Below are 25,016 nucleotides of genomic sequence, written 5' to 3'. Positions count from 1 at the left end.
TCAGAGAAATGTTGCTCCCTACTCATCCCCAGGAACCTGTTCCAGTTCCTTCTTTCCAACACTTTTTTTACCCATCCTCTGTAAACAATCTCTTTATAGTTTCTGATTTATTCTTACTGTATTTTGTACAAATGGGCAAACAAATGTGTTTCTTATATTCCCTTCTGTCGTACATGAAGGGTATCTTACTACAGACACTTCACCCTTTGCTTTTTGTCATTTGAGTCTCAGAAATCTCTAAATCAACTCATAGATCTCCATTGTGTGGATATGCCTTGATATTTTCAACCATTCTCTTATGTATAAGCATTTAGGTTGTTTCCAGTATTTTGCATTTACAGACAATGCTGCAATGAATAACCTTCTGGTCAGTACAAATTGAAACAAAGGAGCTAGATAATGCTAGGCCACATGTGAAACTGTGACATGTCCATCCCCACAGACCACCTTCACTTCTGACTTACCTACTACTTTTAGACTCCATTCAGTGACTGCCCTTGGGACATGACAGAGCTGCTAGATTCCCCAGCCACTCGTCACCTTGTAAGTAGGCCTGGTAAACACTCTTCTCTGAGCAACCATTCACCTGCCATTGCAGGGTAGACTCTTCCATTTCAAGCTGCTCCTTCCCAAGTCACCTCCTATAACTTTATTTTCATGTTTGGGGTGACTCCTTCTTACCTCTGCCCCCAGTCTTGTCTTCTCACCTGAGAATTTCAGAGATGATAGAAATCTGTCTTGAAACAGGTTATAGTTCTAGAATGCTGATCTTCCCCAAGATTCATGAACATCAGAGTTATTCTTTGAACTTCCCAGTTAAGCATTCTGAATGTTTACCGGCCTATTTAAACTAGAGCTCCACAGCAGGGGGCATTAAAGGACATTGGGATGTCCATACTGTCCTAAAATGTTTTTAAAGCGTGTCTGCATTTATCTGGGAAAGGGCCTTTGAGAATTCACCACACTAGCTATAAAAAGGCTAAGAACCAGTGTATTACACACACACACACACACACACACACACACCATGCCAAAAAAATGTATACCCATTTTAAGAAAGGAAAAAACTGTATTAAAATTGTAATACTCAATATATACCAATAACAAAAGATGAATACAAGTCATGTGTATACATTTTTTTGGCACCTCTGGTGTGTATGTGTGTGTGTGTGTGTGTGTGTAGTGTAGTGTAGTGTATATATATATATAAACACAGATTTGTTGGAAGAAAAAGGAAAAGGTGGTGGCTGGAAGTTACCCTCAAATTCACATTCACTTAAATGGTTATTTTAATATACTAATTTTACATAAGTTTTTTAAAACCGTATTTAAAGTGCATATTAAACACATCTTTTGGGCAAATAAAACTAAACAGCAAACATTTTAAGTAAGATGTACCTAGTTTGAACATTAATGACCATAAAGAAAAAATAAGAGAATCCGACAAATATGAAGTTAGGACATTTTATTTACTGAGAAATTAAAAACCGTAACTCCAGGTAATGCAAAACTCACCAATGAACCCAATTATAAAGAACTGGTGTTAACACACAATGTTTAAGCAATGCCTACACTTATTTTTGGCAAAGTGCTGTATTGTTTAGTCTGTGTATAAAACTGACCAGCTATGAACTAATCAGTATAAAAATTTCTATAAAAACAGAAAAAAATTTAGACAGTGGCTCAAGAAAACAAGCTGCCATTTATGCATAGATTGATGTACAGTATATAACCTAACCAACTGTCCCTTTTTAGTTTTCAAGTTGTTGGAAAAAATTTGTGTCCAGAAACACATCATGAAGGCACATAGTACAATCTATAATACTTTTCAGTCTCTAGAACTGATGTTCTGCCCTTGAAAAGCAAATGTGTTCACAATTTTACTTGAGGAAAAACCAAAGCCACTTTTTTCTTTAAATAACACACACAATTATTGATTAAAGTTCCAAACTTCTGGAGGAAAATAAAATCAAAAAGCAAGCAAAATCACTCACACACATCAAGCCTGGAAACATACACATCTAACCTCCCCAAGTACTGGTTTGGTTATTAGAAGTCCACCTAGAAAACAAATACTAAAACTTCAGGCAAATACAGAGCAAAACTGGGCATTTAACAATTACACAATTTAAAAAAAAAAGTGTTGTTAAGGAAAATTCTCAACAATATACAAAACATTATCCACTTAAGCTGCCTTCCTTGGAATAGTAACTTCTCCTTCCACATAAAGGATACTGTTGCAAATAGAAAAAGATATCCTTATCCATATGCTTTCTAGTACCTCTTTCTCCACCGCAAACCACTGTAATTGGTGTCAAATTTCAAGTGTGATTGTTACATGGCAAGGGTGACACCATTGCATTATGTTGATTTTCTAAATAAAGCATTTTAAATAAAATTTTAAGCACTAAAATAAGTAGATAAGGATGCCATTTATAATGCATCAACATAGCTGATGGCAGTAAAATGATCCATGATAGTAGCCCAGCTTTGAAAAGGATTTAATCAGTATGTATGGGCTTTATAAAATAAAAAGATATTTTTAAGGTAACATTACAAACATATCTCCAGTACAAAGAGCAGTCTCTTAACTGATTCTAAAAACAAAAACTAATACTTGGAAATTCTTCAACTTTCTCCACTAATCTATTTAAATTTAAATGTCTATCTTCAGTTGGAGTCCTTCATTTTATTTGTTTTGTTTCCAACTCAAAGAAAATGAGGACAAGTAAGATTTTCTTCTTTGCTCTTTTCTCTTAGGATATAAAGACAATATATTTCCTTGAGGAGGAAGAGAAATAGCAAAGACAGATTAAACAAAAACGTAAAGATTACAAACCAGTGTACTACACAGATATGAGAAGTAAAAGCAACAGGCAATGCTAAACAGGCCTCTTAAGTTTTAAGTAAACTGTCTTCTCACTAGAATTGAAGTACTGATACAACAGAAAAGGTATGTAAACAGGAACGGTTTGCATGGGAACTGGAAAAATTAACAGAAAATTAATGTAAAAAAAAGCTCCCTGGAATAGCAAGTCAAAAATCCAATCACTTTGCACCTTCTGTGAAAAATCCCCCACCCAACCAACCACATAAATGCATTGCCACAGAAGATAAATGATGGATGGTTAATCTTCAACTTACAGTGCAGTACATAGTTCAATTACTTGAGGAAGAAAAAGTAATAAACATAGAATATACATAAAATGTTTTAATAACAAAAACACAAACTTTGAGAAACACGGTGCATTGTAAAAACTAAGAAACTCAATCATGAGCACTGCTTGTGTGCACCACATAGTCCAGACTTTTTCCAAGTAACATTCTGCATTATCAGTTTAGAAACAGAACACTAAATGCAGAAGGGTCTTCTTTCTCACTGCTTGAATTTTTTAAGGAATATGCACTAAAGCACATTGTAAACCACTAATATTTACAACAGCAATAATAATTAACTTATAATAAATTGCATTTTGGCCGTGTTTCAAAGAATACTTAACAGGTCAACATCTTTCTGTGTCATTATTGGTCTTGTGTCTTGTACATAGTAGATGCCTAACAAACATGTAATTACCAAGAACTTCAACTGAATTATGTAACCACTTTCTTCAATTCTTATATGTGTCAGTTTTAGACAGAAACCACAGTATGATATCACAGACGGGGTGGTAGCCCTTACCCTGAAAAAGCATCCCAAAGACATATCATTTGTCTTTCAGATACAAAGCATAAAAAAAAAAAAAAAGGCCCAGATAAGGAAAACAAAAAGGTAATAACTGATAGAGATATAAATGCATTTAAGGTATCAGGAAAACTGAAAAAAAAAAAAAAAGACCACTGCAGTTTTATATAGAAATCTGTTCACACTGCCAAACAAATTCTCATGGCTTGTGAGGTACTAACAACTTCCATGTAATATATGAAAAAAGAGACCCCCATGTATTCAGAGGTTAATATTCAGAAAACATTTAGCTGGCTTATTTTCAAGTTACCAACATACGGCCCTATAACACACGTGATGTAAAACATACACACCTCCATGAAAACTCTACCTTATCTCCCAAATCAGGTAAACACAAATAGTAACAAAATAACTTCTAGCTCATTTTGACAAATTTTTACAGACTTGGCCCCTAATTAGAAAACAAATAAATAAAGGGGTAGTAGAAATGGAGTGGGAATAAGAGAAAGGGGATCTAAACTCGTTCTAAAGAGACATTCCTGGCACTTCATCAACGCCAGTGGAAGAACAACCTAACACCACCATCTAACTACGCTATTTGACCTCTTCTGACTCCAAACATCCCAGTCTAGTCAGAAAAGAGCACAGCTCTTCATTTTTAAAAAAAGTCTCCCATGGTTCCCTGCATCAAGCGGCTACAGGGTTACTGAGAAATACAATAATACTTCACATAACTATATGCTGCTTTTTCCCTTGAAACATTATAGAGACGTGTACTTATTGAATTAGAGTTGCAGAGGAGATGGAAAAAATAAACTTTGATTATGGTGATACTACTGTTCAGCCAGTACAATGTGCTTTGGATTGTAAATGTGCTTATCTAAATTTCAGAGGACATCGGTGAGTGTGGATGGCTCAGTAAAATCCATCACAACTGCTAGAAAGTAAAGTGACTGGCTAGAGGTAAGACAGATTTTCTCTGTGTCGAGTTAATTGGTCTCCATGTACACTGAATCCTGCACACTGGCCTCATTAACATTAACACTCTGAAAAACAGTTGTGGCAGAAAAATTGCCACAGGTCCCACCCCAATCACTAGATTCAGTAGAGAGGCCTTTGGAATTTCACACAAGGTTCAGTTCTAGATAGCCCCACTTCAAAACAGGATACAGTCCTCCCAACAACTGTTATAAAGTTAACTATTACTGCTCTCCTGTTGGTGGGGGAAACAGAGACCAAAGTGGTTAAAGATTCTGTCTGAAACCCGACTTAAAACAAAAAATGAAAACTCAAGGAAGCCAACCTGTCACTCTTCATTTAGACACCATGAAAAGATATCACCAGGAATTCCCCTTCATCTTTGCTTGCCACTTAGCAGGACAGGCTCCATGGCAGAAGATTTATCATTGTATTAGAAATAAAAAGCCTATCACGTTTCCCTTGGGCAGATATAAATATGAAGTCACTCAAGTGCCTGTGTAAGTACTTCTGAATTTATAGCTGACGTGAGGTGGTAAGTGGGCAGAGCTGGCAGGAAAGAATCCAAACAACTTAAAGAGTGGACTAATGGGTTAGTTATGGATATAGATTTTTCCAAATACAATTTCACAGGTTTAATTTAATCCCTCTTCACACGAGACAAGTGTTTTTGTCCCATGATACCTGTAATATCTGTACCACGTCACACAGTCACATCAGAACTGCTGAATGCACTGTTCACTAACACTTAATGTACCTGAATTCCAAAATGAACTGCATGGCTTATCTGGAAAAAAAACCTACACACAAAAATATATCAAGTTTTCTTTCAAAAGGAAGTTCAGCCATAATTCCACTATATCTATGGCAACTATATATAACCTGTTAATGCTCATGTTAGTGTGTAAAAATGTATTCGTTATATACAGAAAAGATTATCAAGTACTGGTCAATAAAGTGTATGGCTGACCCTGAGAATGAATTTTTGCTTACTCAAAAGATGGATTAAGTAAGACAAAATAAAATGCAATTGAAAGATGCCTATTCTTGTACTTGGGAAGAAATGTCTTTAAAATGCCAACTCGTGTATACCTTAATAGATTTAAAGACATCCCCAAATACCAAACACTGTAATTGTATTGATATGTCTCCAAAAATATTCTGAAAAAATTTACAGAAAAGTAAATGTTAAGAGCAAGGCATTATGTGATATACAGCATGTAAATCTGGTTTTCAAGATAGTGTCTAAACACACTGGTAAAAACTATGTGATTGGTCATCAGTTGGCTATAAAGAGACAGCATCTTCAGCATTCAAGCACACACATCCACACACATGCACAAACCAAGAGAAACCAACCAACCAAACTTGAAATTCTTAGTAATTGTACTGACGTGGGCAGGGCTGATGGACAGCCCAGCCATTGTGTTTGACTTGCCGTGAGTGGCAATCCCTGGTAAGATTTTGGCGACGAAAGCTATTTCTGTTCAGAGACTGTCTTTCACTATGTTCTTTTATCCACTGGGAAGGGCGAAAGCTCTTGGGTTGTTCCAGAAAAGTGGTATGAGCAGCAACAGCTGCAACATAGCAGTGAATGTGCTGCCGCATTTCATTTTGAGCTTCCACTCTGAAACAGAAAAAAATGGGGATATATTAAATAACAGAGTATGTTATCAATGAAATTGAAAAAGTTACTTATCAATTCAACTTGCCATACTAATTTGTTTATGGTTGAATGAGACCTTAAGTGTCTCATGGCTGACAAACAAATTTATATTTTGTAACCACACTGACTGATAATGGTGGAAAGGAGAAGCCAACTTTTAATAGAAGTAAGTAGACTATTTTTTTAAAATGCTTTGCACTTTGAGTGAATTTCAATGACAAAGCAAACACATTTATATATGCTTTTCTGGGAGGGAAACTAACATTTACTGAGTATCTGCATTTGCCAAGTGTTTTGCAATTATGTATTTTAATTCTCACCATGATCTTAAAAGGAAGTTTTACTGATCAGAAAGCTAAGGCTCAGAGATGTTAAGGTCATAATTATTAACTAACTCAAAAAGGAGATCTTATTCCAAAGACCATGGTTATGAATCAGGGTGAATAATGGTGTCCTGTGCCAACAGCACCTTCACAGACGTTTGCTATCTATAAGTAAAATGTTCTAGGAAACGGGTTTACATCTGTATTTAATAGACATATGCATAAAGAAATTCTACTCATTTAACACTTTTCTAGTAAGAAGCTACCTGCTTATTATTTATATCACAACAAGACACATTTTGGAATGGCATTTGCATAGCAATGTTATAAAGATCCTTGGAGAAAACATAATCTTAAAATATGGCTACAAACTATACGATTACTATGTTTTCTATCTTAAAAGCTAATCAAATAGTATAGATCTAAACTATATTAACATGTAACATAAAGAGTTTTAAGATTCTTAAGGGTTATTTTACACAGAAAGGGCAGTTATATATTCTGCCTATAATCACTAGAGGAAAAAGACTATTATTTTTTAATATATATTTTTAAATAGTAAAATCAAAACAGGTCATATTAAGAAACTAATAAAGAGAAGTTAAAATAGAGACAATGATTTTTAAAAGGTGGGCACCTTGAGTCCTTAGCTTCCCGGCTCAGACTGAGAACACATATCACACAGTCTCAAAGGGAATATACTTACTCTGTGCCAGTGAGTCTTATAAGCAGCTTTTCCTGGCCCTACAAATGTTAAATGGTGAACTATTAAATCACTAGTAAGATTTAAAATGCTCTTTAATTTTACTGTTAGGATGGGGTCAACTTTTCTTTATTTTTAACTGGTTTACTGTATGGGTTATTAAAGGCACATATTACTTAATTTATGATAGTATGTAAACTTTCACAAACAATATTTATAAAGGCTAAAATGCAATAAAATGCACACTCTGAAGCTTATTTATAATTATGAAGCATCATACTTTTTTTGTGGTACTATCTCCAAGGATAGACAGAATGGAAATGATCTAACTTTTGAAAGACACAATTTATTTCCTGCTCAGAAAATACAGATATTTACTACATAAGTGTTCTCCTAATTAGGATAACACCTAATTTCTGTTATTATTTAGTACGCCTTACTTGTAAGAATTTCAAATCTAAAAATAAGGATGTGAAAACATTTTTCAGTTATTATTAAACTATAATTTGCAGTACTTTCTAATGTTCAGAAAGAATTCATATAAAGTTAAATGTGTTCTTTTGATCGTGATATATAGAAAAGCAGATATTAACTAACCTATATGTTATATCAAAACAAAACAAGATACAAAAACAAACAAGATATAAAAAATGACATTCTCACTGCATCAAAACTGCAAACACATAACAGATGTAGTGCCAGGTCCTGGACTGGATGCTGGCTTGGACCAGTTAGAGGAAATATTCGGGGCTCCAGTGAGGACATTTGAGTATGGTTTAGTAGTAGATGAAGTGAAATTTTACTAAAAAAAGAAGAAGGAAAAAAAAGGTGGAGATCATCACCTAAAGAAGCCGATTATAAAATAATATATGCAGCTTGACCCCATTTAGGTTAAAAATGGTATGTGTGTAGCCACGCGCACACATGTGCATGGACACATACAGAAAGAACAATGTGGAAGAATATGCCCTATGTTCTTAACAGTATTCAGCTCTGGGTAGTAAGAATGTCATTTTAAGTTTTTGCATATTTTCATTTTCTAATTTTCTGCAATGCATATGTACTGCTTCTCTAACGTTATTTACAAAGCTGCTGAATATATGTATGTGTGTGTGTACACACACATGCACATACACAGACACACTTTACTGAAAAATATACAAATGCCAGTAAGTTTAAAGTGACTATTAATCACACTAAATTCTTGAATGGAATTCCTCAGAGGTGAGCTCAGAATCAGGAAGAACTTTTAAGAACTGAAAAAATTGATATGAATCAACTATAAAGCAATTAAATCAATATCACCTCCAAAAAATTATATTGTAAATTTTTGTTGGAATGCCTGAAACACCGACCTCTTGATGTACTTACAGTGCTGATAAATGAGCCAGTTAAAGTTAACATTTCCCATCAGAGATCCTACCCAGTATAAAGCGTGGGTAACTATATAAGGAAATTGTTTTTCAATTTGGTACAAGCATATGTTTATCTTCATTCAAAATAATCTATTAGGTTGGTGCAAAAGTAACTGCAGTTTAAAAGGTTAAAAATAATTGCAAAACTGCAATTACTTTTGCACCAACCTAATACAATACTGAGATATGAAGTGCAGCAAATTCTGGTAAACAAATTAATGAGCTGCCTGGGCTTTGTTTATATTTGGCAAACAGGAAATAGCAGAAGATACAATGGTCTAGTTAGTAGAGTCAGGGCCCCGACAATGCAAAAAAAGGTCTTTTAGATGACAGCACTAACCACAGGAATATTCTGAACCACTCCAAAGAATCGAATTCCTGTACCCTTGACAGTTATTAAGGGAATGAGGCAGTGCCAGCATTCCCAAAATACTTTAACACCATGAGGAATCTTCTACTAAAGTGCATCAGGGACCAGACAGACTTTGAGCTAATTAACACTGCCATAGGCTTTGTTTTTTTTTTTTTTTTTTTTTTTTAGGCTTTGTTTTAGTGGGTGACAACAATCCTGAATACGTTCTCTGGATAAAGGCCACAGAATGTCTTTAAGTTTGCTTAGAAACATATCAAATTTCACTGACCAGGCACTTTCCCTGAACTTTTCCAGGCCCTCAACCTATTTGCTATTGAAACAGAGCCCCTCAGACTACTTGGGACCCCCATACAACAAAATATTGTTTGAATGTGAAATATTTCCTCTGTAAGGCAGAAAACAACTCTTTGAGCAAAACGTTTTGGTAAAACTGCCATTTACTTCATGCTTAAGATTTCTCAGGATTTCAAGGTTAAGTGTCATTTGATGTGACCTAGCTAGGGCTATGTGGAAGAAAATACAAGTTTTATTTTAAGACATACTATTCTTGTTGAATTTGATATTCTCAAATAATCCAGTCTGTAAAGTGCCAGAGTTATATTCTAAGATACTTAGCAGAAATGCCAATTTTTACTTTCCATTCAGTAGCAGAATATTATGAGATGGCTCTCCATTACATAACTGGAGTGTGCTACAATTCTTTTTTTCTTTTTTGTTGCAGTCAGTAATTTATATTTGAATGTCATTTGTTTCCTGCAAAATCATCCTCTTCCCTTAAGTTTACCATTTGAAAATCACTCATCATTTAAAAGGTTTTAAAAGGTTCTGCAAAATAACAAACATATGTGTATTTATATATACATATACAGAGAAAATAAATGTGGTAAAATGTTAACAAGTGCTTTGAAGACAATAAAACAGATTAAGAGGATACAAAAATAACTTTTTTAAAAATCTAAAATGAACAAATTTTTTTATACCATCAACTGCCTTGTGCACTATGCATATACTTTCATAAATCTCTAACAAGATTCTTTGGCATCTTCTAAAACCTTATCTTGGAATTATAGTAGAAATCAATAAAATGTATGCTAAACAGACTGCCTGTGGAGCGAAAAAGATACTTATGACTTACCTGGGACTACTAGGGTTATGAAATTCGTCAGTCCCACAGCTGGCCTCATTGAGACCAGGGCAGGAATTATGCACAGCATAGACAGACATGCTGGGATGTTCAATGAGAAGGTTTTCCATAGGACTAGTTTCCACCTTGATAGTGGTTAATCCACCTGCAGTAAAACACGGGGGAGGGGTGATAAACCAGCTCTCCTCCATTGGGCAGGATTCGAACTGAAGGAAACAGGAATCACTTGTATCAGCCAAGCACTCAAGAGATGTAGGTAAACAGGAAAAGACTGAAGGATGGTCGGTAGGTGGCCCTTCAATGATGTCTTCTTCCTCGTCTTCTGCTGCTGACAAACCAGTGCAAGTGTCTAGATCAGAGTCCACGTGAGTTGTTGATGTCCCACAGGAGGATGAATATCACATTCAGAACACGGAAAAAGAAGAGATGCTACTATTAGCTGATGCTCACATTCTTCCCTTTATTTAGGTCAGAAACAAAACCATTTCTATTCACTTACAATAATTATAAAATAACTTCTGAGCATTTTATGTGTGTGGTGTATCACTATGGAACAGATTACAGTGGCTTTGCAGGAATCGTTTTCAGACTGTTTCCATTCTACTGAGTAATAATATGAGTCCTATCGGTTACCGTGTGTCTAGTTATGAGGGTTTTCTATTAAAGTGCCCCTGATTTGATCAGCATGTAATAGTTGCAGAACTGGGAAATCTGATGTCAGTCAATTTCACAGGCTACAATTTCCTGCAATTTTTTAAAGACAAATTCTTGTTTATTTACTTTTAAGGGTTAAAAACCTTCGAAGTTACTGATTTACCAAGATGCAAGAGTTTCCACTTTTGCTGTGATGATTAATGGCAGAGAATTATTACCTATGAAGTCAACAAGGATCCATTCATCATCTTCTTTCTCACTAAATTCTGGTTCTTGGTTGGAAGCAGTACTGACTTCACCCACAAACATTTTATTCAGTCTCTGGAACATTGTTAAGGCAAGATTGAGACTTTGACTGGATATCTTTATAGTTGAGATTTCAAAATCCTGTCTTCAGTCAGCCTGATGGCACCAACAGGAGAGTAAAGTGCACAAGGTGCTTATTCAACTTAAGTGAGAAGAATCAGTCATTCCCCTAAAATAAAACAGAAAAAGGAGGTTATTTCAAATCAGCATCTCTTTCCATAATATGTGTGTGTGCTTTTAAAATACACATACACATACATTCTCTCTCTTTCTCTCTCTCTCTCTCTCTCTCTCTCTCTCTCTCTCTCACACACACACACACACACACACCCTCAGAAGAAAGCACACGACTTAGCCTTCAGCTACAGCTGTTCTCTTCCTATAGGAGTCAAACACAAAAAATGCAGTACCTGTTATTTACAAAACATTATGAATGAGTACACAAACACAACCTGTAAGTATATTAAAATGTGAAACAAAAGCGAAGGAGTTGGTTCTTTTCCAGATCTGTGCTTTCATAAAGGATAAATTTGAATAATGTATTTCAAACTGCAATATTGCTTTTTTGTTAGAGGAGCAAAAACTAGATATTAACAGTCTTGCTATATAATATTCAATCGCCCAGAAGGCTACCAAATGAACCCAGCAATAATACTGGTTGACCACAATTCTGCCAGGCCCTCGTCTTTCCTTGGCTCATTTTCTCTCATGCTCTGTACTTATTGTATATGACTGTAACCATACATAATTACATTTAAAATCTCTAAGTATAGCATACTTTGACCTTCAGAACAATTCCTACAGCTGGCATGAAGAAATTTACACTGTAGAAAACTAAGGTGGACAGTGACTAGAAGTGGTAACCATTCACCGTGTAGTAAGTAGCAAGCAGTTGGTGCTGTAGTCAGTATGCCTGGGTTCAGTGCTGGCTTTGCTGCTTATGCCCTTTATGAACTAGGAAGTTACACTACTTTAGTTCCACCTCATGGAGTTCTGGTGAGTTCTAAACGAGGAACCCCAGCCTTGTCTGATCTTATTCCAGAGTTCCAGATTTATATGTCGTCTTGACGGGCATATCAAACCTAACACATACCAAAGAGAACTTTTAATTTCCCCCCACAATCTTACTTATGCACTATCCTTCATCCCTTGTCAGTTAGGAGAAGCAGCAGAATTCAGCAGTTATTCAGGCCCCAAACCTAGCAGTTACCCTTGACTTTTAGAACTCTACCATCCCCACCGGACTCCGTATCCAACTCCTCATCCAACTATCAGCAAGTCCTGTTGACTTTAGCTGCATGTAGGGCTTGTATCTGCCTACTTCTCTACCACTCTCATCCTAGTTGAAGCCAACCTGGTGTCTCTCCAGACTGCCAATCACCACCTCCTAAATGGCCTCCCTGATCCTATTCTTGTAATGAGATAATGCAGGCACTTCCTGGCAAGGCACTTGGCACAAAGTACTCAGTCAATGTCAACTATTCTTCAAATATTTATTATCACCGATTATGCATCAAGTGAATGCTCAGTGCAGGGAAGACAGCAGAGAATAAGGCCCGCCCATGGCAAGTGTAACAACCCAGTGTGACATATGCCATGAAGGAGAAGTACTGGGTCTTCCTCAGATCTATGCAGGCAGAAGTCAAGGAAGGACTCCTGAAAGAAATGACTTTAATCTTGAGTGGCTGAGATGATCAAGAATAGAAAAACGGCGGGGGCGGCCGGATAGCTTATTTGGTTAGAGCGTGGGCTCTGAACAACGGGGTTGCCGGTTTGATTCCCACATGGGCAGTGGGCTGCGCCCTCCACAACTACATTGAAGACAAGGAGCAGTGAGCTTTGGGAGCGGTGGCGGGATGGCTAAATTGTTTAGAGCGTGAGCTCTCAACAAGGTTGTCAGTTCAATTCCCGCCTGGGATAGGCTGCGCCACCTATAACTAAAGATTGAAAACAGCGATGGACTTGGGAGCTGAGCTGCGCCCTCCACAACTAGATTGAAGGACTACTTGGAGCTGATGGGCCCTGGAGAAACACACCGTTCCCCAATATTTCCCAATGAAATTTATTAAAAAAAAGAGGAAGGGAAAGAAGGAACACTGGAAACCTGCAGTTGAGTGAGAATGTGGCACATTTGGTATGGCTCAAGATTCAGACGGACAGTCATGAAAATATGCTGGGGGCACTAAGTGGAAAGCCAGAAGTGAAGGGGAGGGAAAAGTTAAGGATAACCCAGGTTTACGGCTTGGCAACTGGGAGGATGTGGGACTGTTTAGTGGGAAAGGAAAACTGCAGAAGGTGCAGGCTGGGCATTTTGGACAGGCTGAATCTGGGAAGTCTGCAAGTGACACATTTGTAGATGTCTAGGAGGCAGCTAAATATAGGGCTTTGGAGTTCAAGAGTATGGTCTCCGCCAGGGGCGCAGACTTGGGAGTTGTCAGCACAAAAGGGGTGACAGAAACCCTAAGTGTGGATGAGACCACCCAGGGAAGGTGAAAAGCACCGTGCTAAACTTTTTCTTACGAGCATCAACCTTGAATCCATAACTTCAGACTTCTGATGTTTCATTTTCAAAAAGATCATCTTTAGCTGTAAATGTAGTTAAAATCTGTAGCTGATGAGACTCCTGGTTCAATTCTTTAGGTGCAAATTGGACTGCTGCAGTTGTTTGGCATGCTACTATGTTAAGTACTATAAATGTGGGTTCAAATTAATGACATTTGAATACTTTTGTGGTCACATCCATCATTCTCACCCATTAAATATTAAAATCGGGTAAACAGGAAGTATCACTTGCATAACAAGTCTTCCTGAAACCCTTCTGTTAAACTACATGGCCAAATCGTGAAGGCTGGTGCTCTAGTATGAGAATTCAAATTCAGCTTTATGTTCCACATAAAAGAAATTAGAAGTGGGCTGTGTAGTTTGTTTGACCTATTGTGGTGTGACAGTTATATTCCAAAAGATGAACTATCACAAGATGTGATGTAAATAGAGGTTCTCAACATGTACGCTAGGAGGGAAAAAAGATTATTTTCAAAGTCCTTTTCTCACTTTTCTTAAATTATGAAGGTTACATTGGCTCCAAGTAAATTTCTGTGTGTGTTGAACCAATGAGGGACTAATCCGAGTTCTCCAGAGCACAGGGCTGGAGCTCCGCAGAGGGGGAGAAACCCTCAGGGGAACACTTGCTTGTGCTGAATGAGCACCTTGTCCCCTAACTGTGATGCCACATGAAGGATTGTCACTGGGGCCCAGTCCAGATAAGTGGCAGCTACAAGGCAGAAAACATTGCTGAGGCCACTGAAGATAGGCAGCTGTGGTTCCCAGCTGCAAACTGCCTCTTTTGGCTACAGCTCCAAACCCACATGATGAAAGCCAGCTTATCTGGGAACATATACAACTCTGTCACAGGAAAAGGTGTCTCCGGGGGAGCTTTCCACGGGGCAGCAGAAATCAAACTTCACTTGGTTTCCTGCAGTCAGAGGCTGCCTCCTGATGTCCCATGTCTCCTACAAGGGCAACCAACCTTAGGTGTGCAATGTGCAGGAGCCCAGCCAGGCAAGAGAAGAGCTCATCCTCATCTTTCCTGACTCACTATTGGTACTTACATGATACACCTGTTGAAGCCCCAGGGGAAGGACACAGAATGGAGTCTTGCCTGTCTTCCCAATGACCCAGGGACTATTCCTACACAGTCACTGCTACTCTTGACCTTTCCTCCCGCCAAAACATGCAGGCTCTCCATGGGGCTGGTTCTATGTGGAGCTAAAATGCAAAGCAGAACAGACTTCACTTCTCACTACCACTGACTTTTTGATATTCACAACTCTAGGGCAATGATAAAAGTAAAGTGAAAATTCCTAAGAGGACAAATCTACACATACAGCTCTGGAATTTACCAAAGAAGGCTAGGTAGGGCAGCTGCTCTTCTTTGAGGCACCTGCAAACTTTCCTTGGTATCCAACCTCAGCTGGGTAGTCTCACCCCAGTGTAGGAAAGAAACAAAGTGTCTGTCTGGGCCCCAGCATTTCAAGAAGGCTGCTTTGTCCCTATTATCCTGGCTCAAAATACCTCCACTCCTCCCTTTAAAAAATGTATTTTTCATTATAATATGAATGAAACCACCTTATAGAAAATAGCTATTATTCCATGTCTTGTTGCAACCACTGTTAGTATATTGTGCATTTTCCTCTAGCTTCTTTTTCTACACATAAGAAACTTTTTATCATTAGTCATAGTCTAGTGAACGCACAATTTTGTACACTGCTTTGTTCCTCAACATTTTATCATCAATATGCCTGTTATTACATGAATAGAAATGCTGTGTGTGCCAAGAAAGGTGGCTGAGTTGAATACTTATGGGGAAGAGCATTCTAGTTTGAGAACTTAGAAAAGGAATTGTTACTATGGAAGAGCTTATTCTTCCATATTAGCTTCTCATTTTTGAGATACCACCAACCTAGAGGCAACGTGGCTCCGGGGTTAGCCTGCTGTGTTTGAAATCTTAGCTCTGCTACTTGCAACTTGTGTGAACTTAGGATATTTAGTAACTTCTTGGTGCCTCAGTTTTCTCACCCCTAAAATGGGAATGGTAGTGCCAATGTGAGGATTAAGTATGTATAACTTAGAATGTGTCTGGTACATAGCAGGCACCCAGTAAATATTAACCACAAGTTTATTCCAAGCCAGTTGTTGACTGTGAGCAAGTCATTTAGTATCTTTGAGTCTGAGTGGTCAATATCTGCAAAATGTTTTTATAATTAGAGCTACAATTTACTGAATGCTTATTATATATGCCAGGGACTTGAGGTACTTATTAGTCCCACTGTACTAATAAAGAAACTGAGGCTCAGAAATTAAACAACTTTCTCAAAAGTGACAGAGCTATTCAGGGGTGGAGCAGGCATTAGCCTAAGTGTATCCGGTTCCAAGTACCTTGCTTTTCCCTGCACATGATCTCTCCAGCTGCTTCCAGACTCAGTTGGTTTTGACTGCCAGTAGGCGGCTCCAAAAACATTAAAAAAAAAAAGAATCCCACAACTTTGATGATCTAACTTCTATGTGTACAGTTGTGGCTTCTTGACAGTTTTGAAATATCAGGTGGGTAAACGAACACATCTTCATTGAAAAATGGCCTCAAAGTTACCTTTCTCTATATCCCAGCCTCTCTCACTAGTTTAGAAAAATATGCTGATTTGAGTAATTTAAAATAGATTTTAAACTGCAGAAAAACCAAGCGAGAAAGTTGTCTTTGCTTGTTCCACTTGGACCCTTATTCAACTAGCTACAAGACGGTTCTTCTCCTAAAGACCCACTCCTATCGGCCTGGAAGATGAGTGACAGTGGACAAAGACTTCAATAAGTGGTAATTCATAGCCTGTTGACCTTGAATTTTGAAAGTAGGGCCTTTCCCAAGAGAAATATGAGGGAGCATTCACGGAAACAAACAAAAGATCGGATGAAAAAACAAGAGACCTTGGTCATGGAAATTAGTGGTCGTGGGTCCAGGCAGGAGCCTTTGAAAATTATGCTGCCAGTTCAGAATTATAGTAGCTGCGACTTAAAATCAAAAGGTTCCCAAGTGCTTTTCATATTTGCAATGAAAAATGTACTTCAATTACCAAGCAAGTGATTTCAGGATCTCGGGTACCTCATTATTGCTTCTGTTCAATGATCCCATGAGTCACTTTTGCCCCCTTTCCCCAAAACTTTGTATTCAGAAAAAGCTCTTTTAGCAACGAATGCCCAAGTCCTTGGAAGCTAGACAGAAAAGGGTTCTTCCTTAATCTACTGTACATTGGAATTAACACAGAACAATAATGAGCAGATATAACTGGGAAATACAATAAAAACGAGGCACCTCCACGTAATATTCATCTGCGTCTCTGAAAGAGAAAACATCATTTCCTTTTAATTGGCTGTGTGGCCTTGAGTAAGTTACTCAAACTCTCTGGGCCTCAGGTTTCCTATCCATAAGACAATACGGTAACCCCCTCAGCATACGGTAGTGCAGTATATGGTACACCGTAAACGCTCAATCAACGTAATTAAAATAATTATAATGGGCAAGTCAAGTTCTCTTTCCAGAGTTGCAACCTCAACTATTGATGTGTAGGAGCCAGCAGGTTCAAGGAACATGCCACGGACAGACGGACACTTAAGCGCCGCTCGCTGGGTTCCCGAGAGCCGCAGGGCTCACGGTGCTACCGACCGCGTCTCTGGGTCGGAGGGTTGGCAGAGGGGTGAGGAGCGCAGGGCCGCGGACTGGGACTGAGGCGTCCCGGGGCGGTGGCCAAGAGCCCCCGTCCAACGGCCGAGTGCAGGAGGAGGAGGAGTGGAGGGAAATGAGGAGGAGGAGGAGGAGGAGGTCCCGCCGAGGCCAGGAAAACAGGCCACGCTCAGGGGAGGAGGCAGAAACCAAACACCCAACCGCCGCCCCGCGCCGGGGCTCGGCCCGGCCCAGGTCTGCGCGGCCGCCTTGGTCCGCACCAGGGGCCACAGGGCCAGCCGAGAGGGTGGGCGGTGCGGCGGCAGCGCGGGGAGGAAGCCGGAGACCGAAGCGCGCGAGGACGGCTGCCCGAGGGCAGGGCGCGCTGGTCGGGGCAGAGCCGCCAGGGCGGCCAGGACTATTGGACTCGGCCCCAGCCCCACACGCACTTACGTGGGCCGGATCTGCAGCGCAGACGGCGGCGAAGCAGCAGGCGCCTGGCTCGGTGGTGCCCAGCGGGCACGGGCGGCGTGGGGCTGCTGAGGTAGCTGCGGCTCCCCGGACGCTGGGCGCAGGGCCCGGCCGGCCCTCCTGTCGCTGCGCCGCTGGCCGCTGCCGGCGCGTCCCGCTCCTTTTGTTGTTGTGCAGCGCTGGGAACAGCTGATCGGCCGCTCGGCACGCCCCGCCGCCCCGCCCCGGGGCTGCGCCAGGCCCGGCCCCACCAATCCGCGGCGCGGGGGCCCCGGGGCCGCCCTGCGAGAGGTTGTCACTAACGCACGTGACCTGGCTCCTAGCCTGGAGACGCTCTCAAGTTAGAAACAAGCCCGGGCAACAAAAGCCGGTTGCGGAGGGAAGACGAGAGGGGAAAGCTGAACGGGAGAAGAGTGGGGACGGTGGGGGCGCTGGAAGACAAGAGGCTGGGGAAACAGAAATAGGAACCAGCAGGAGTGTGAAGAAGAACGCGAAGGGCGACCCCAGCGGCCGCTTTGGCCAAGGGTTTGGGGCACAAAAGGACTCAAAACATTTTTTGTTGTGAGAGGAAAATTTAGAGCATTGTAATGGAGCCTAAAAACCGCAAGAGACCCACTCAGGCCAGAGTAGGGGTCAAACCCTAGACGAGGCGCTGTCAGGCAGGCCCACCTCATGGCTTCTTTAGAAGGGAAGTATGGGCTCCAGATATAGGTGATGTTGGCCCATCCAACATCCTTTTTAAGACAAGGAACCAGGCCCCACGTTGCTGTGGTAACTGCCATTGGGAGCTGACTGAACTTGCCCTCAGCCTCAGGATTCAACCTATGGGAGGGCGAGGCGGAAGAGGCCATCTGACCAGAGAGGTCAGGAGCTTGAAGGGCCCTCTGCTCTAGAGACAAGAAGAACCTTGGAGGGAGAAGCTTCTTCCCTAGACTCTGCATCTAAGCTCTCATATAACCCAGGGAGGTTATGACCTCTATTCTACTGGTTACATACATGCAATCTGTGGGCATTCACACAAATCTTACCCGTTTATAGGGAGAAGAAAATGAGACCGGGCTTGAAAATGCTTTCCAAACCTAAGCTCTGTGTGTGTACGGATGGATTAGCTGTGTCTGGCAAAGGCTAGGGAGTCATGTTGATGCATATCTGCTCTCATGTGGGTCCTGTTTGAACTGAGATGTAATTCTCTGACCCATGGTGGAATATAGCAACCCTCAATAGGTATAGCATATGTTACAGTTTCTGAAAGACTCTCGCATTCTGACCCTTAAAAGAATCCTGTGGTCAGTCCATTTCCAACAATACTGGTTTTAAAGGATGTATATCAAAATTCAGGGGATTGTCTAACATCCAGCAATAATAACCAAACGTATGGTGGCTATTTTACTTTTTCTCAGGAGGTAGACCAAGGCTGTAACTTGTGAAGTGGACAGTCTCATGGAATTGAGCATGCTTTGAATTTTAAATTTTGGCAAATGAGGCTCATCCTAATATTTTTTCTCAAATATCATTGCTATTTTTGGAGCCCCATAATCTTAGGAATCCATGGAGAGATCATTTTCCCATTCAGAACCAAAGCATGAAAATTATGAGTCTATTTTTTTACAAGTCAATAAGGTTTATCAGTGTTAAAGGCAAAATATAAAAGCACACAATACATTGTTATGGTTGAGAAGACAATGTAAAGTGGATGACATTTCTAAAGATGGTCATAACAATATCTCCTTCAGGAAGAGGAGTCTATTTTCCTTCCCCTTGAATCTGGGCTGGCCCTGTGACTGCTTTGACCAATAGAATGTGGCAGAAATAATGTTCTAGGACTTCCAAGACTAGACCTTAAGCAAGCCTGACAATTGCTTTGCATTGTGGGAAAAGCCAGCTGCCACATAAAAAGAGACCACCATGCTGTGAGGAAGCCCAAACTAGCTGGTTATGTGGAAAGGCCACGTGAAAAGAACAAGATGTTTGGGTAGCTCCTTAATATTCAGCCCATCCAGCTGAGGTACCATAAATACGAATGAAAAAGCCCACCAGGAAGTACCAAACCTAGCATGAAATAGAGATGAGCCATCCTCATTGAGCCCTGTTAAAATTTCAGAAAATTGAGAAAATAAATGATTTTTGCTTTAAGCCACTAAATGTTGGGGTGGTTTTAAAAGCAGCAATAGGTAACACAAAGCTGAACAACAGCCTATAGCACAAAGTGGAGTTTTGGGGATAAAACATCTTTTATCTTATCTCATGAATCATTTGCTTTCTGTTTACTCTCTTGCTGAATTATTATCTTCCCACCTGATGCTTGTTCATCCCAGTAGTGTCAGAAGGTGGGGGTGGGCTGGGAGAAGTCTGCACCTATGAGGGAGGAATATTTTATCACTAACATTGTTCAGAACTGTTGGCACTTGAAAATAATAAAAAAACAAACTGACTTTAGTCAGTTTTATTGTTTTAAAATTCTCTCTCTCTACACACACACACACACACACACACACACACACACACACACACTCACTGCTTATTGTCCGTACCTGCGCTGGGTCATTCCCACTGCCTCCCTTTTTGATCTGCCAGTGGTTTACATATACACATGCAGTAAGACTCTGGAGTGATGTCATCTCTACAGCAGAGAGCTGTCTGAACATAGCCAAAACTGTCAATCACACAGCTGCAAAACAGCCTCCAGCCTGTTGGCTGACAAAGACCCAGCCAGGTTCCCTGCCTGGGAATACCCAATGAATCCAGCCATCCTTTAATTCAAAGGGTGATTCTCACTGGGTTGCTATAGTACCCACTTCCAGGCTGACTCCCTGCTGTGGAGGTGACCTTTTCCCCATCTGTCAGAGTCCTTCTGTCTCTTTTCCACGGAGCTCAATACACTCTGTTATCTACCCCAACAAAATGGATTCAACCTCAAGTTTTGTTCTGAAGGACCAGAAGGTAGGACCACATTTATGCCAACATCCAGAACACTACAGCTAATGCCCCTGAATCCTGCTTACAAAGGCAGGCTGTGGCCACTGCCCTGCTAGTTGAGTCAAGGCTGCTAAAGAATGTTGTTTCTTATCAAGTCACAGATGGGGAACCCCGTAGGGTGGCTACTCAGGGCAGCCTCGGAACAACAAAGCAATAAGTCTTCCAGTTTGTGCTGAGGAGATCCCGAAAGTACAGGCAATTTTGAATCTATCACTAAATATAGTCTTCTGAATCTCTACCATCCAGCCAACATGTTGTCAAGTGTCTGGAAAAGACAGAAAAGTTTTGTGTTTTCTTCTTTTTTATTGCATTTTAGAAGAACAATCACTCAATCACTTGGAATTCCAGTGAAATGTATTACCATAAGAGAAGGGAAGAAAGGGTTTGTCTTTCTCTCCAGAAAGCTTTCTTCTGTTGAAGGAAGAGAGAGGTTTGGTGAACTCTACTTTCTGAAATAAATAAAAAACAAAACAGAAATCCAACTGTGCTGCCAGTTATCATTTCAGGAAGAAGTCACAAATCATACTAGGACCATAAGTGTAATAACTTTATGACTCCCACATGTTAGTTTTTTTTTAACCTTTATGTCCACGTATGATTAGAAATAAAATCCTTAAAATGAAAAGGGTCTGTATTCTGGCTGAGGCACCAAAAAAGAGAAGGGAGGTGGGACCATCTCATGCAGCAGCCATTGGGTAGGGATAAGAGCCCTCAAGCTGTAGTAGCACATGCTGGATTATGAGTGATCCACGACAATCCTCCAGACCTAGAGTGCTTTCTCCAGGTTTTGTAAAGTCCTGACTTTAAAGGCTTTTTAGTTGCGAGGTGGATATGCAATAAGTATCCAATTATTTAAAATTATATTAAAACCTATCCATAAAGCAAAGCAGAAAGTGAGTCACCCCTAAGTGGATATGGTCTAGATACATGATATAGGATGTCCCTCCATATACCATTTTAGCCCCAGGGAGCTTGAAACTTGAAGAGACTGGCTGTGCTGGGCAGGCCCACCTGGTCCTGGGGCAGTTGCAGTGTTAGCTCAAGTGTGTGAGTAAAAGTCTTTTATAGCTCCCACTGCCAAAGCTACCTCTTTACTCACATGGCCACTTATGGGTCACTGCCCAGCAGTCTGCAGGTGCCAGAGGTAGCTCCCGGTGGGGTCTGTAACCATGAAACCCTCTATCATGGAGACGTCTTGAGTAGAATGTGTCTTTCTGCCATTCTCTAGAGGATGACACAGACAATATAACTGCTACTTAACGTAAGCTACACACTGCCTAAATAGTAAGCCTACTTAAGGAAAACTTGTTTATTGCGTTATTCTTTTTGCTGGAATTAACCACCTTAAATATCCATTACCTTTTGTAAGATTAATTTGTGTTCTTAAATGTCCAGGTTTTTTATGCCTTTGGCAAATCCAGACCTAAGCATATTGACAATCTGAGACAGGAGGTTTTTTGATTTCTATTCTTTTGGGGCCTCTTCTCCTGCTTAACTCCTCTTTGGTAGGAGTAGTCATTTCTTTCCTTTTGTAGATCAGACAGAGGGAGAATATGAATAGCATAGGCCCGTAAAGGTTGAATATTATCCACTCATTCATTCAGGTCTACTGTGTTCACAGCATCTGTCCATTCATTCAATAATTATTTAATGAGCACCTACTCTATGCCAGACTCCAGAGATACAGCAATGAACAAAACAGACAAAGTCTCAGCCCTCAGGAAGTTTCTATCTAGTTGAGGAAATACAATAAAAAAGTAAATATATAATGTAATAAGTGCTGTGAAGAAAAACAAAGATGAGTAAAGGTTTAGGGAGGGTGGTGGGGAGGTAGGATGGTCAGAAGGGCTTCTTTGAGGATGTGGCACTTGAGTAGCAAGAATGGAAGGGCATGAGGAAAGAGGCAGGCCAGGCAGCCAGAACAGCCGGTGCAAAGGCCAGAGGCAGAAGAATCCCTGTGCTCAAGGAGTAGCACTGTTCTTGTGCTAAACAGTGTCACTGAGAATTTGGTGAGGTCTGGTATCTGATGGTTATCTGAGCAAACCCATAAGTCTATAAGTGGGTTATAAGTCTATAAGTCTATGGGTTATAAGTCTATAACCCATAAGTCTGGCCATAGAGCTTTAAATTCCTTTGCAGTTTTTTTTTTTTTTGTTTTTACAACACTTCCAGAAAGGCATATAAGTCCCTGAGAAGTAACTTTTCATGTTTATCATTTTGTCATGGAACTAAATTTCAGAAGCCTGAGAACAGGTCTCACAGAATGGGCTTTAGGTAATCAATGTGTTGCATAATGGGAAGGCAAACCAACTTTGGAGTATGTGCTATCTGGTAAGGAAAAAGGAACAGGAAATTGTGGAGTTCTTGCTCTATAATGGGGACAGTTACTTATCCCCTAAGTACCTCAGTTTTCTCAACTGTAAAAGGAAAAATAATACCAACTCAGAGAGACAATGAAAGCTGAAAAGTGTCCCAGGACGGAACGGAGACTCGTGGAAGGTTTGCTTTGGGGTGCGCTAGTTGGGCGAGCGGGGGAGAAGCAAGGAGGGCAAGAGGAAACGCGCTGCGCTCTCCCCACCCCCCACAGTAGAACTGCGGCCCTGCAGCGTGCCCACAGCAGCAGCGGCAGGCAGCACCCGGGGCTCTAGAGTCCGATGGGAGCCCAGGGTGCAGCAGAGAGCGCAGGATCCAAAAGGTGGGCTCTTTCCCTGCGTCCCACAGCTGATCGCTCCCGCCGGGGCAGGCAGCTCGTGGGCCCTAGGGCAGACAAAGAACTCAGACGCCATACCTGGGCCCCTCACCCCACTTTTCGAATCCTCCCCCTGCCCTTCCAGAGACTTAAACTGACCCCTGAACTGAGGAGTAGTGTCAGATTACAGAGGGGCGTCTGTGCTCAGGCGCTGGGAAGATTGGCAGCCAGCTCTGACCTTTGGAAGAGGGTGGGAGGAGGGGATTTTCGCTGGACTAGGAAAGAGGAGACTCCCACACCCCCAGCCACCACCTTTTCGGGCCTGCGGGAGGAGTGTGATGTGACTGGCCTGGGAGAGAGAAGACCCCTCCATCCCCAGCCCCCACCCTTTCTGGCTGGCCTGGGGAGGGGCAAGGGCAACCGCAGAAGCACTCCCTGAGTTCAGCAGTAAGCGGCAGACGCAGCTCCCAGCTGACTTTCAGCAGCTTAGAGATCTCCCGCCCGCCCCCTCCCACACACCCACGGAAGGAGGGCCCTAAGACTCAGGAGTACTGGGCACAGGGCTGGTGAAGTTACTCTCAGCGTGCATTTGTGCAGGAAAGAACAGAAACTGCACGGTCTCTCTGAAAACTGTCATCCAGTTTTTTAAATGTGAGGGCATTTAAATCTACAGTCCCAAATTCACTGTGGGCACCAGGTGACCAGCGCTGCCTGCGCAATAGGCAGGGAACTCTTTGGCACAGTGGAGGACAACCTGGAGATTACTTGGTGGGTTTAAGCCAAGACTGGTACTGCTTCCTGTTTTGCTTTGCTTGGTGTTTTTTTTTTTTTCTGCTTGTTGTGATTTGCTTTTTTCTGTCTTTATTTCTTTGATATCTTTGCCTATGTTGAGTGGGGATTGTCAGTTGTATTTTACATGTGAATGTACTTGATTTGTTTTCTTTGTTGTTGTTGTACTTGGTAACTTGATTTGTGCTGAAACTGCCCTAACAGGGCCGAGCTTAAGAGGCACAAGATTCAACATATCCAGAAGCCAACTCTGGACAAAACCAGAGTACTACCGGGTTTGACCTACAAGTCACACACCCAGAGGGAATTCCCTGAAGGCCCAAGAGCCCACAGAGGCCAAACCTTATTTAAGTGGCCAACCCTCACCCAGCAGAACACCCTGCGGTGGGCAGAGCCAAATCTCACAACTAGACGGCCTAGGAGTTAAACCCACCTACTCACAAGCAAAAAGCAATTAAAGTTCTTCTTGCACAGGACAATATACTAAACACACAAACCACCTGTGGAGCACATGCAGAGGAGAAGAACGAAGAAGTCCAAGTCAAATATAAAGGACACATACTACATAAGATAACCCAGCAAGAACTAAGAGCTCTAGGGGATCTTCCTAATACATCAAAGCAAATACAGAGTCAGTCA

General features: G+C 40.9%; 1 protein-coding gene across 5 annotated transcripts; it reads right to left on the bottom strand.

The window, feature by feature from the left end:
* Positions 1 to 1,451: 1,451 nt before the first annotated feature.
* On the bottom strand, positions 1,452 to 18,110 carry TP53INP1 (tumor protein p53 inducible nuclear protein 1). 5 transcript variants are annotated; one of them, XM_081070477.1, is made up of 6 exons: positions 17,906 to 18,110; positions 11,157 to 11,413; positions 10,276 to 10,633; positions 8,016 to 8,154; positions 7,356 to 7,393; positions 1,452 to 6,287 (listed from the first exon to the last, which is right to left on the bottom strand). In XM_081070477.1, exons 2-6 carry the CDS (start codon positions 11,266 to 11,268, stop codon positions 6,038 to 6,040), a joined length of 897 nt encoding a protein of 298 aa, XP_080926603.1. In that variant the 5' UTR covers positions 11,269 to 11,413; positions 17,906 to 18,110; the 3' UTR covers positions 1,452 to 6,037. The 5 variants fall into 5 exon arrangements, with proteins under 5 accessions (XP_080926603.1, XP_080926606.1, XP_080926607.1 ...); XM_081070480.1 differs by lacking the exon at positions 7,356 to 7,393 and having other exon boundaries at positions 17,906 to 18,101; XM_081070481.1 differs by lacking the exon at positions 8,016 to 8,154 and having other exon boundaries at positions 17,906 to 18,101.
* Positions 18,111 to 25,016: the final 6,906 nt, after the last annotated feature.

This window comes from Rhinolophus hipposideros (assembly GCF_964194185.1).
Source record: "Rhinolophus hipposideros genome assembly, chromosome: 13".
Lineage (NCBI taxonomy): Eukaryota > Metazoa > Chordata > Mammalia > Chiroptera > Rhinolophidae > Rhinolophus > Rhinolophus hipposideros.
The sequence above is the reverse complement of the archived record's forward strand: the minus strand, read 5'-3'. Positions and strand labels throughout refer to the sequence as shown.